The following is a 13,335-nucleotide window of genomic DNA, read 5'->3' as shown; positions in this document are numbered from 1 at the left end:
CAGTCATCATACTGACACAGAAGTTTCAAATTCTCCCCTGGCTGCATTGATAACAGGACTACTTATCAGTTTTCCCAAGCCCTTTATAAATATGAAAATAAGGCACTTTATAGTCTGGATATATAAAAGACCTATCACCAGGCAAGCAGTTGTTGCCTAAACCAACAATGCCTGTACATTCAAGGCGTAATATTTAAGCTTCCACAAAATAACATAATTGTTGAGAATAATCCTATAAGAACTAGGTCACTGTCCCCTTGATTGTATTGGAAAAGAAGATTTCCTTTTTTGTGCAAATAGTTTAAACTTGATAAATATTAATAGAGAATAATATCTAAAAACGTTATTTCCTAGTCTGGAGAATAAAGAGACACTATAGTTTTCAAACAGGAAACTATTTGATAGATAACTTATCTGGGAATATATTTAAAGAGTAGGGTTGATGGGGAACTGAGTGATATTATATAGATTTTCATGCTAGTAAAAGGGGAAAAATGTGGTATTTTTCCCATGGAAAAAATTTTTAAATAATATAACCAAGAGGCATGATAAAATCTTAATAAAAGTTTATTTTTACTTTGTAAAGAAATCTTGCCTTCCATGGGTACAAAAACTTACTGCAAATTTGCGTGGTAAGAAATAATCTAAAATATATTTTCATGGGTGTTGGTAATGGAAACAATAATAGACAGCTGTGGACAAAACCTTAGTGCAGAATTCATAGCAAGGTCTAGTCATAATGGCCCTCTTCATACTGAATATATTGAAATATATTGAATATTTCAAAACTGCAGGAAATAAGCAGAAAGAGGAGCTAGATTCCAGATTTCTGGAAACACGTTAATAATATAGAGAAAAATAAAATGATCACTTTTTGCTTTCTAAATTTCCAGCTACCTTTCAGGACCTGGCTCTTTTACAAACTGGAAATGATGATAACAATTTCTACTGAATGAAGATGAATGTTCCATTGAGATTTAAAATGTGAAAAGCAGAAAAAAGAAGGCAAGCCCAGTACCCTTTTGGAGGATAGCACCTTCACATGACTCTTCCATGGAGACCAGGCCATGTTAACAGTGCACATAATGGGGCATCATTCAGTGAAAGGAGAAATTCACAGGCTCAAAGAAAACCCATCTCAAAGTGAGGAGGTTTGGTTTCTAGTACTTCCACAGAATGAATCCAAGTAAAAATAGTCCTTTTCTCTCCCTTTTGTTTATGAACCTGAATGACTGGTTTAATCTAGGTTATCACTGTCCTCCTTTCACAGTGACTCTCATAAAAAAAGATTTCCTTTTCAACTATAGCATTTGGTTTCCCGTCCTACATGTTTTGTTCACCAAAACAAACAAACAAACAAAAAACAGTTAAGATTCACCAATTCCTACAGGGAAAACACCCTAAATAACTGAGTTCTATTCCGAAATGGAAACTACTTCTAGATGTTCCTCTCCAAGGAACACTTTATTTTTTTAATTTATTTTTAATGATTTCCACTTATAGTGTTGAATCAAATCTTAGTTAAAATTAAATTTGCCAATATTCCAGTAGGAGATATTTGCTACCTCATTATTTACTTCAAGACAGAATTCACAATTTAAAAACTAGAGAAAATGAAAACCAAGTATTGTGGAAATTACCTCATCTGATCCTCTCTTTTCTCCTGACTTTGAAGGCGATCCACTGGTTTTTCCATCGGCATGCTATAAAAGTATTTTAAAAGATAATGTTTAATAGAGGGAGGTGACACAAGATAATATAATAGTGACTTTAATCCCAAAAGGCTAAATATATAGACTGTAAAAACAAGGACCCCTTTCATCTTCCTCCTGAGAATTGTTGATAATTCTACACCGACATAGGTGGCCTTCAAAAATTAAGGGAAGCTACAGACATTCATTTGGGATGTAGAAAATCAGTCTGTAATTAACCAGACATAGATCTGATGGTGATGCTAAGGTGGCATCTCGTCTCCTACAAAATGTCTCATGGAATTTTAAAGCCCAAATTGCCAGCATAAGAGACACCTGGTTCCTCATGGAGATGAGATGTCTGAGGACCATGCTGAGCCTAAGCCATTACTTAAGCCTCAGTTCAGCATGAACTCAAGGGAGGGCCACCCTTTATCAACCATCACTTTCAATGGCTCTTGGAAATTCTCTGGAGTTCTTTCTGTCTGAGTATTTACCAACACAGAAGGATAAACCCTGCATTGGAAAGACCATACCTGCAACTTTCATTAACTATGGCTTTAGAATTTCATTATGTTCTGAAACAGAATTATTTTTCTCACTAGAACACTGGTGATGAAAGGAAGTATTTTTACGTGGTACATGAAAGCTTCAAGTAGCTTACATGTTCATTTGTTTTGACAAGATAAAAGAAGCCATGAAGATTATTGAATTTTTTTGAGAAATGAAAAAAAATTGTATGTTCCTGAAAAGGGGGGACAAAGAATTATTTCATTTCTTGCACATGTGGGATGTGCAAGAAAGTGGGAAAAGGAACCTAAATATAAGAAAATAAAAAGCTCACCATTGGGTTCGACCCCAATCACCTTTAGTTAAATCGAAACATAAAATCCCATTATGTTCTCTAGAGCTGAATCACAACCTGAATATGTAGGTCATTTAAGTTATTCGAATTAAAAAGAATGGCAATAACAGTAATAGTAATAATTTTTATAATTCTTTATTATTTACAAGGCTCTTTGATATACACTTTTATCTGATACAAAAAAAGAGGCTCATGTGATTTCATGGATTAAGAAAACTAAGAATAAAAGTCATGTGTTGTGCTTTTAGTAAGGACATACACCTAGTAAATAAGAAAAGTTTGCAGAGCAGGTTTTCTGACTTCAAATCTATTGTTTGTCACTATACTATGATAAATGAAATAAGATAATATTCCCTTTGATCATATCAACAGATATTTTTGTAAAAAAAAAAAAAGAAAAAGGCCAAGCAATATTAGACATGTGGGTGAAATCTTTCAGTAGTTCTTTGCATAAAAAACTAGAAAGAAATCACTTTCATGAATGGAAAATTCTTCCCCAAACAAAAGCCTCTCATGGATTAGTGGGTAGACCCCACAGAAAAGCAGGCAGACTACAGCAGCTTGGTGAATGAAGCTCTCTGCAGGGCTTGTTTTACCCAGATGTCCTAGTCAAGAGTTTGTCCACAGTTGAGAGCAATCGGTATTGAGTAATTAATGGATCTTGAAAAAACAGGAGGCATTTAAAAGCCCACATATATATATCAGAGCTAGATGGTAATTGATAAGTTTTAGAATAATTGGTAAGCAAAAGATTCTTAAAGGTTAGACTAGGGGGAAGAATTATTCAACATTTGGAGAGAGAATTTGAGAGGGATGGGTCTACAATGACGCAGATTTACCCAATCTGTCTCCTTCCAGAACTGGTAAATTTAGAACTGTGATATCACATTCATTTCTTATCACCAATTCTATACCTTTTTCAGATTAGATATAGGTAATACCAAATAACAACAATATCCACTGAGCATACTGTTTTGAGTGCCTCATTTACTTGTAGGAAGTATGATTATTCCATTTTACAAATGAGAAAACTTAAAAAGGCAACTGGCTCTCGTCTAGAGCAAGGCTCCATGCTCTCCGCAAGGTCCCACTCTGCTTCCTGCTTGTTGGCAAACATATATTATGATTTATTACCCTAAAGTAAACATGCAGACAGCCTTTTCTCTCTAAAATACAGGTAGATAGATGTTTTACTTAAAAACATTTATAAAGTTGTTTCCCGGTGGTGTTTCAAAATTGCAGTCCTCCAGGTTAACCAACATCATCAGTTATTTGCTTCCACTGAAATGCTCAAAATCCCTCACAATTATGCAGTTTCCAAATAATAGTTTGAGAGTGATATATATATATAGCAAATGCTTTTTAAAATGTTGAGATATAATGACAACTTATAAAAATTATGTATTATAAGAATTGGTATTTTATAATTTCAAAAGACATATTTGCTCTCAATAGAGTAAGCATAATGACATAATGACATAAAAATCACATAATGAAAGGGCAACATTTTTTAGGAACTGTATGGACCATATTTTCCCAGTTTTTTTAACCTGGCTTTTTTATTATAAAAAATTTCTAAGATACAGAAAAGTAGAAAGAATAATACAATGAATGTCAATAGTCCCATCACTTAGATTCAACAACTATTAACTATTGTTGCCGTATATTGCCATATCTGCTTATATTATGGACAAAGATCTATCTATATTTGTATATGTACCTGCGTTTGAAAGTAAATTGCAGATATCCTGAAACTTTACCCCTAAACATGTCATCAAGCATCTCCTTAATTTGAGGGCTTTTTCCTACATAACTACAATACATCATCACTCCAACAAAACTCTAACAGAATTAATAAGAATCACCTAATACCATTCAATATCCAGTAAATAGCGACTTTATAAATGAATCATTGCCCTGACCATTTCTTGGGGCTTAGTCAATATTCAGCAGTCTATTAATGATATAAAATCAGTTATAGCTTTTCACTGAGAGAAATTCAAAGTGACTGATTTTTAAATTCATGGAATAACTGAGTACTTTCCACATACTTTCCATTCTGCTGGTGAAATGAAATGTTTGGGAATTATATACGTCAAATTTGATCCAGCTTAAGAACCTGCAGCAAGTCTTTCAAAGAGTGAAGACAGAAAACTTTGTCTACTACTACTACACATAGCTGGTGGGTTGGGAAGAGGTGAGAGAAACATGGAGAAGGGAAGGAGTGATAGGTTGGGAACTGAACCACAAACCTGAAAAATTTGGGAAGGACTTTTCTGTAAGAGGGGAGAGAAACTAACATGTTCTAAGCATCTCCTTTGTGCTAAGCCCAGCGCTGGGCATTTCCCCTATGTGGTCTCCTTTACTGCCACAGCAACTCTAGGGACACACTGGCAGCTCGTTTTATGGATAAAGAAATAAGGATCTGAAAGGTGAGATCCTCCTCAGTCACACTACGTATCAGGATTATAGTCTGTGGGCCAGAGACCAGGCTAGTTAAAAGCTAGCTAAAAACTTTTGATGCCCATCAAGAAAGTCTCAATCCAATGCTCTGAAAGGGAAAACAATCCCCAAAATCAACAAAACCTTCCTATTCTAAAACTGGTTTGTTTTTATAAAATTAATCAGACACACAACACTTACAAGTTTCATCCTGTATTAGAAGCTGGAGAGGAGGCAAAGACAGGAAGTGCAGGATGCCAGCCCTAAGGCAGGAAACATTTCATTGGGAGGATAAGGTCCCAGAAGACGGGAAACACTGGAGCTAAGATGAAGACAGATGAAGGAATGGAGTGACAGGAGTTCAGAGGCAGGGAAAATATCAGATAAAGTTTTTCTATCTTGCCTCAAAAAGGAATAATTTTCCAAACTGTTTCCACCTCCTGGCATCACTACATATTTGGTAAGTACAGCTGTCCTTTGTCCTCGTTCTAGAAGATAGCATTAATATGCATAAAATTTTCTGCCACAGCAAACTCATAAACCTGTCAGGAAATCAACAGGAGCAAGGAGCAGGAAAGCTTGGAGCTGTGCTCTCACCCAGCTAAGGATCTGTGCCAGCGCCAGTCTTCAACTCTGGAGCATTTGGGGCACCCTCCCCATCGTTACCCAGATACACCCTGATACATGCACAGACAAGGGTATACATCACAGGATAAGATAAAAATCAAACTTCTACACATATTAAAAAAGAAAGAAGACAGACAAAAAATGAGCTTCTGCAAGTCCAAGCTCGGCTGTGAAAGAGCACCAAAAGCTAGTGTGCTTCTGAAATGCCTCTGCTTAATTTTTTTTAAAAAAGGTACTGAGTTTCTCTTAGGGGGTGACAAAAAGATTGTAAAATTAAATTGAGGTGATGCTTGGACCACCCTGCGAATATACTAAAGAATACTGAGTTGTATGTTTTAACGGATACATTATGAATTATGTCTGAATAAAGCTGTTTAAGAAAACAGGAAAGGTTATTTGAAAACAGCTTGAAGATTTTCCTTCTGCAACTTGGAGAATGCCAGTTGAGGTCAATATTTGCGTGTCCAGTGATAGCTGTGGCAAAATCACGAAGCAATGAAATCTTGGTGCCCTCTGGACTCTAGTGCACACAGCTCAGCTCCCTCACTGCTCCACCGCTGCACACAGAGACAAAGGCTTGTCAGGGAAGGGGGGTGTGGGTTGCTTCCTAAGGATCAGAAAGCCTTCATTTAGCTACGGGTCTAATCTTTCAGTGCGGGTCACAAGCGCCCAGAGTACTTTTGGAAACACTCAAACCAGAGTCCAGGGATTTAGATTTAGTTTGTCCAGGAAGAGCCTGGGCACAGACATATTTTCCTAAACTTCCCCAGCTGATTCTAATATGCAGCTAGGATTGGAAACCACTGTTTGGAGAGGAGATCTGTGGGCACCACAACAGGAAGTGGAGGTTTCTGCTCCTCCAATCACCCCACTGAGTCGCCACCCATGGGAGCTTCCCCAGGTCAGGCAGGCCAGGGCAGCTCGGGGCCTCCTGGGTAAACCGACTGCTCAGTGCAGGAACCCACTGCCCTGTGTTCAACCCAACATTTCCTGACTAGCCCTATTAATGGCACACCATGCCTTCATATTGCATATTAGTCTCTAGTTTCTTAGTAAAGCAAACAAATTAGCACTTTATTGTATACGCTCCTGCTTACTGATTATTTCATAAATGTATATTTTGCCTTTTCAGCCAGATGGTAAATTTTTTTTAATATTTATTTATTTTATTATTTATTTATTTGGTTGAGCTGGGTCTTAGTTGTGGCAGGTGGGCTCCTTAGTTGCAGCTCACCAGCTCCTTAGTTGCGGTAGGCAGGCTCCTTAGTTGTGGCATGCGAACTCTTAGCTGAGGCATGCATGTGGGATCTAGTTCCCTGATGAGGGATCAAACCTGGGCCCCCTGCATTGGGAGCATGGAGTCTTAACCACTGCGCCACCAGGGAAGTCCCCAGATGGTAGACTATATTATTTTTTTTTCTAGTCCTATGGTGGGGATGTGACAAATAATTCATGATTGAATGACTGCATTTCCACAAACCTCTAAAAGTTCCCTGAGAAGTACATTCGTTCTTTTCAGGTTAGTAAACAAGATAAAAGATTTTAAAAGTTGAAAAAAATAGCTTGAAAAATTAAGAGACAATGTGCAAGTTGATATTTCCTGCAAAATCCCTTAAAATCTATTTTTGTATGTATTCTGCTTTCTGAAACAAGACTGTTCAGCAAACAAACAGAAGGCCCAAGATATAAAGCTGATTTTGCTTTAAGACAGTCTCCCTGGTGTAGATGTGGACCTGTTTGCCCTCAGGTGGATTCCTTGCCCTGACCCTGGTCAGTTGGTGTAGCAGGGCTGTGTACTGGCTCCCTCCAGTAGGGTCTCCTGCAGGACGGGCCAGCAGTGGTTTCAGCTTCTGCAGGGTGATCCTGCTTCTCCCTCTTTCTTTCCAGTCTAGGAATGGTAGCAGCTTCCCGAGATTTCTAATCTCTGCTTTGCCTCATCCACCCCAGTTGGCTTCCCAGCCTCTCTGTTACCTGGGTAACCAACTCCCTGCATTCCATTCCCTGACAAACTCTAATAAGACAGAAGGAGTGCGGGTCTGAAAGGCTATGTGACCTTCAGCAAATAATTTAAACTTTCCGTTTTCTCCTTGTAAAATGGAGGTAATGGTGTCTACCCCAGGGGCTGGCTTACTGATGAAACAAGCTGATATTAATGAGGAGCCTGGCCCATTGCCTCGTTCATTTTAAGAATACAATAAAAGTTATTCCACTCCCTTCTTTTTCTCTGGTATCAATCTGATTGTGGTTAATTATAAGACAATAAAATGAATATGAGAAGTAAGCAAAGGTTTAAGGTTTCATTTTCTAAGGCGGTAAATAATACAGCAGAGAATTTAGTTTTTTACTTTTCATAAGTACAGACGAACCAGATTCATCTGATAAGTTTATGTTTAGTACTTTGCCCATCTCATGACACTGTATTATATTAGTCTCATATTTCCATATTACAAATAAGGAAACAAAGTACACAGGGAATAGATAATTCATTTTTCAAACAACATATACCAAGCTGGTCACAGGGGTAACATTTAATGTGCAATTCCCATGCTATAAAATACTTCGTAAGGGTGTGGTGCATGTGTGTGTGCATATGTGTCCAGTGGCACATAAGAGCTCATTTACTAAAAAAATAATCAGTGAGTAGCCACTGTGGGCTAGGTGTTGTGGGGAGAATAATTATTTTAAAAAAGTAAGTAAGTGTGATGCATTATATCTTTCTTCTTCTCTAAAAACATTTGTTATCAAACCATAGAAATATAGGATAACCTTCTTTGGGCTTCTCATAAAAGAAGACACATATTAAGGATTAACTGCCTAACTATAATTCTGAAGTCCCCATATTTCACCTGAACTCCATACACTTTTCTCTAATATTTCAACATTCTGGTGGATATGCCCAGGTGGCAGGGTAAGGGCACACCCTCTTTTTGTCCAGTTTTCAGAAGTAGCATTGACTGCCTTTCTGCCATGTTTAGCTTAGGGGGTCCACCTGCAGTAAGGCTTTTTGAGCTTCCTCTAAGTCAAAGATGATGCCATGAGAATTTCAATAGTTACTTTGCTGCTTTTATAGTAGTCATTAGGATGTGCTTGTGATTTTTATCTAAGAGAAATGCAAGAAAAAACCAGAAACATACTATCAGCACTATTTTTGTGTCCACGGCACCCAGTACAAAACGTGACACATAGTAGGCGGACAGTAAGCAACTGTGAACACCTTTGGCCTTTACCGAATCATTTTTGTGTTCTATAAGTTCTCCACAGTCAGAATGAAGTCCATACATTTTAGGAAAACTCTAACCAGAGACCGTTTTTCTTCTTGGGTTAAATGACTCTCCCATCTGAGGAGGCACTTACATAAAAGGTACTCATTGGATGGAGTTATTTTACATTTTTCTTAACTGAAAGACACTTGATTTTTTTCCCTTTAAGGTAGCTGTAAAGTTTTCTGGGTAAGTTTTTATGAGATAACCTGAAGAACAGAGCTTTCGAATCACATTAGTAGGATTTCAATCCTTAAAACAATTTAAAGAGAGGATTCTGGGACGATGGTGAAGTAGGAGGCACCAGGAATCCATCTTCCCATCTAGACGAAAATCTCCCTGGCAGAATCTGTCTGATATAACTATTTTGAAATTCTGGAGTCTATCAAAGACTTGCAACTTCCAGGGGAAGGTTTAAATGGTAAGTTTTGGTTAATTTCCATCAATTTCAGCTCAGCTCAGCAGCAGCTGCCCTTTTCCCATCCCCAACTCACAGCAAGCAGTTGTGCATTAGAGCATGCAGCTTGGAACCAGAAAGGCAAAAAGGACTCTGTCCTCCAAACACTGGGGATCTGTATTCTGATCACTGATTGCTCATGCCCAGGGAAAGTGCAGGATCAGAAAAGACCTGAGAAGCTCCTAAGTGTACACTTTTGGCTGAACCTCAGCACAAAAAACAGCCTATGACAATTAAAAACAAAACAAAGCAAAACAAGACAGCAAACCCTGGGGAAGGAGGAGAATTTGATTCCCAAAGCTTTCATATTACTAGATTGAAATGTCCAGTTTTAAACCTAAAAACTCGCAAGGCATGCAAAGAAACAGAGAATTATTGCCCATTCAATGGGGAAAACAAACAAACAAACAAAAAAATGAAAAACGGAAACTGTCCTTGAGAAAGAGCAGATGGCAGATATACTAGATAAAAACTTTAAAACAACTGTCTGCAGGGCAGAAGTTGAGACACAGATGTAGAGAACAAATGTATGGACACCAAGGGGGGAAAGCTGGCCGGGGGGGGGGGGGTGGCAATGGTGGTGTGATGAATTGGGCGATTGGAATTGACATGTATACACTGATGTGTATAAAATTGATGACTAATAAGAACCTGCTGTATAAAAAAATAAATAAAATTCAAAAAAAAAAGGTATATGGGTATAGTACTTTGATTCATGAATGTAAATAGTCTTCACCAACCCTTATGTGGTACCTATTATCACCCACATTTTATAGATGTGGAAACAGGTTCAAAAAGGTTGACTCATTGCCCTTTGAGAACAAGAACTCTGTTTTGTTTTCCACTTCGAGGCTAGTACTGGGTCTGCCACTTAGTAGGTGCTCAGTGAATGGCCATTGGCTGAAAAGGGACATTTTACTGACTCCAGCACAACGTTTCTCTCTAAATACTGTCTTATTACAACACCCTTGCTTTTCCCAATACCACATGCCGAGAGAGAGGTGTACTTTATTTTTTTAAGTTCTCACCATAAATCAATGGGATATAAATATTTTTATTCTTTCTGTCAACAAAATTTGTGTATTTTTTTTGGAAAGCATCGTAATGTTAAATCACGCTTCCTGGTTCAAAACGTTACAAGTACCAGCTTGACTGGCTATCACACCTAATTGGTTGGACAAGCATTCAATGCACTAAACAAACGGAACATCTCTGTCCCTCATCCAAGTAATAAAGTACAGGGCAGTGGGCTCTCTCTCTCTCGCTGTCTCTCTCTCCCTCTTTCTCTCTCATTCTCAACAAGGGTCTTGATCTCGGTTGCTTCTGCTCCTTGGAGTTCTGGATTTTCTCCTTGCCCCCAATCCTGGCTGCCTCTTCTTTGCGCTGGAGAATGCACGTCCAACAACATGCCTCTAAAAGTTTTGAGATTTACTTATGACTTAAAAACAAATACTAGATCTGAGCTCTTTCGATCTGAGTCTGAGTTCATCCAGGAATCCGCGTCCAAGGGCGGAATTCCTCCAGCAACAATTCGGTTCCATTCAACTCGTGAGCGTGAGCTGAGTCTGGTGCGTCTGCTCACACCGACTTGCACGTCGGAGCTCGCTCGCACATACCACGGCAGGGTGGGTCTCAGCCTCTCCCGGAGCCTAAACTGAAGGTCTGAGAGGACGTCGCACCTGCTCCCCACCGCTTCCCCGCCAAACCCTGCACAATAACCTCGCCTGCACGCCCAGAAAGGCAAAGCCCATTCCGTTTCCGGTCCTGCCCAGGCACGATCGCTCCAGTTTACCGTCATGTACCACCAGCTTGCGAATGCCATGGCGACAACCGATTTGCTCTGAGTCGCGCGGCGGAGAACCCGGCGAGGACACGGGGTGCAGCACAGCAGGGGCCGGGCTCGCACTCCACCTGCCCCAGACCTGGCTGGCGCTGAGCTTTTCAAGCCCCACAGCTGTCAGCGGGGGAGGCACCTGGGCGGGGCCTACATCGGCCCTGCCCTGCCGGGTTGACCCCGCCCCGCCCAATTTGGCGCAAGGCTGGTTAGGGAAGAAGTGTTATTTCTCCAGGCAGCCACGCCCTGCAGCCCGGACTTTACGCGGAAGGCCCGACTTTTAGTTGAACTACCCCACCCAGTTCGGGGTCCCGAATGAAATGTATTCCCCTTTTATCCTCAACCGCTTTTCACCCTAGTCTCATCAATCAACTTTTCCCAACGCAGACCAACTCCAATCTGGATTGCGCCATGCCCAATACACTTGGCCCAGGCCCGGCAGTACCCAGCCACCTCCAGTCACCTGCCCAGAGGCAGGTTCTGAGTCCCAAGTCCTTCTCAGGCTCGGGAGGGGGCGCACGGGGCAGCAGGCCAGGCAGGCTACTCCCAAGGAGGCGGCCCACGGCTCCGGGGCCGCGGTCCTCCCTGCGCTCAGCCCTGCGGCTCCGGCGCAAGTGCCACTCACCTCCTGGGTGTGGCGGGACGCCGCAGCGCGCCGGGGCCGCGGGGAGGCGGCGGGCTTCTGGCCGGGTTGGGACATGGCGAGGCCGCGGGGAACGCTGCCTCAGGGAGGACGCAGCGGAGACTGGAAGGGAGGCCCGGGCGGGGAGCGTTGGGAGCGAGGGAGGGAGGGAGGGAGTGGAGGGGCTGGCGGGCGCGCCCCGTGAGGCAGCTTTTCCGACCCAGCCCCGAACCCGCTCGGGGGTTACCCCGCTGGGCCCTCCTCTTCCTGCCCGCCGCTGGCTGTGCCCGGGCTGTAGCGGTCCGGGGCTCCCGGCCTGCAACTTAACACCCTCGGCCCCGAATCTTCCCCCAGTGATGCCCCCACCTCCACCCTAGGACTGCTGGGTTCCCCGTGGGTCACAGAGAGGCGGGGGCTGGAGGTCGCGGGGTTCCTCCTTCGACTTGCCCAGACTTGGCTTGCAGTTGTGCAACGGGAGAGCGGGACCCGGGCGTGGCCCGTCTACGCCTCAGTACCCTACCCTAAGAATTTCAAGAATTAGACACCTTTTCTGCAATCTGCCCTGGTTTAGCTAGGAGAAGAATTTACCAACTGAAATCGGGCCCAAGCCTGGACCGTCTGGATTAGGAAGCGGATTACAAAACCAAATTGGGGTGTGTGTGTGTGTGTGTGTGTGTGTGTGTGTGTGTGTGTGCGTGTGCCGCGCGCGCGCCTGTGTATGTTTTATGTCATTTTACTTTGGGGGGCAATTTTGAAAGTTTAATGATGTTTTATGTGGAGGAAGCCTTAGGTTCCAATCGAAACCGAAGAACAGTCCCAAGTTGAAACCCCTATAGGCTTTCTGGAGACTGCCGAATTTTGTTTTGGAGGCTGGATTGCTTTTGTCTTTGGCTCATTTTAAACAGCACTTCCTGGTTTGGGGCCGTGAAAGGTAACAAGCCTGAAGTGAAATATAACAAGCCTGACTAGAAAACGCTCCTCTGCAGCGATTGTCTGCCTGTAGTTGCTGCCGGTTTGGGATCAGATCTGACAGAAGAAAACTTGTTACCCTGCAATGGCATTGACAGTTTGGGACTCAAGGTCACTGCTGTCTTCCATGTTGTGTTTTAGACCGTTGGAGAGAGAGGGGGCAGGTTGTAAGGAAAGATTGGTCAACGGTGCATGGCATTTGGCAGAATCGAATTCTTGTTTCCTTCTCCCTTCTCATTTTTAGGGATTCTGATTTAACGTTTATTCAAGGGACTGGCTAGCCTCATTCTTAATGGGGGCAGCAGGGAGGAATGATTTAAACGCAATTCCTCTTAAAGGGTTCCACTTACGATCTATGTATCTGATATTTCCAACAAACAGGCGGTAGGACAGGAATTTATACGTAGAAATGAATCAACTTGGATATGGGGCCTATGATTGTCCATTCAAGAAAAATTGATTGGTGGCCTCAATTACATTTATAATTAGGGAAAATATATCATAAGCATGAAAAATGCTTTTATAATTGTGACCAAACACCTACAGTAATTTAAGCAAACACAGAACT

The 13,335-nt window shown here is 41.5% G+C and overlaps 1 protein-coding gene across 6 annotated transcripts in view; it reads right to left on the bottom strand.

Annotated features, from left to right (window-relative positions):
• Positions 1–12,061, bottom strand: part of CAST (calpastatin) — a 124,996-nt gene extending 112,935 nt beyond the window's left edge. For 3 of the 6 annotated variants that reach the window (XM_061189467.1, XM_061189472.1, XM_061189471.1), the window contains exons 1-2: positions 11,802–12,061; positions 1,641–1,703 (exon numbers count right to left, since the gene is read on the bottom strand). In XM_061189467.1, coding sequence (XP_061045450.1) covers positions 1,641–1,703; positions 11,802–11,876 — 138 coding nt within the window. In that variant the 5' untranslated portion in view covers positions 11,877–12,061. Of the gene's footprint in view, positions 1–1,640; positions 1,704–11,134; positions 11,267–11,801 lie in introns of those variants that run through there. The other 3 variants (XM_061189470.1, XM_061189473.1, XM_061189469.1) reach the window with 2 other exon arrangements.
• Positions 12,062–13,335: the final 1,274 nt, after the last annotated feature.

This window comes from Eubalaena glacialis, chromosome 4 (genome assembly GCF_028564815.1).
Source record: "Eubalaena glacialis isolate mEubGla1 chromosome 4, mEubGla1.1.hap2.+ XY, whole genome shotgun sequence".
Taxonomy (NCBI): domain Eukaryota; kingdom Metazoa; phylum Chordata; class Mammalia; order Artiodactyla; family Balaenidae; genus Eubalaena; species Eubalaena glacialis.
This window is presented reverse-complemented; position numbering and strand designations above follow the sequence as displayed.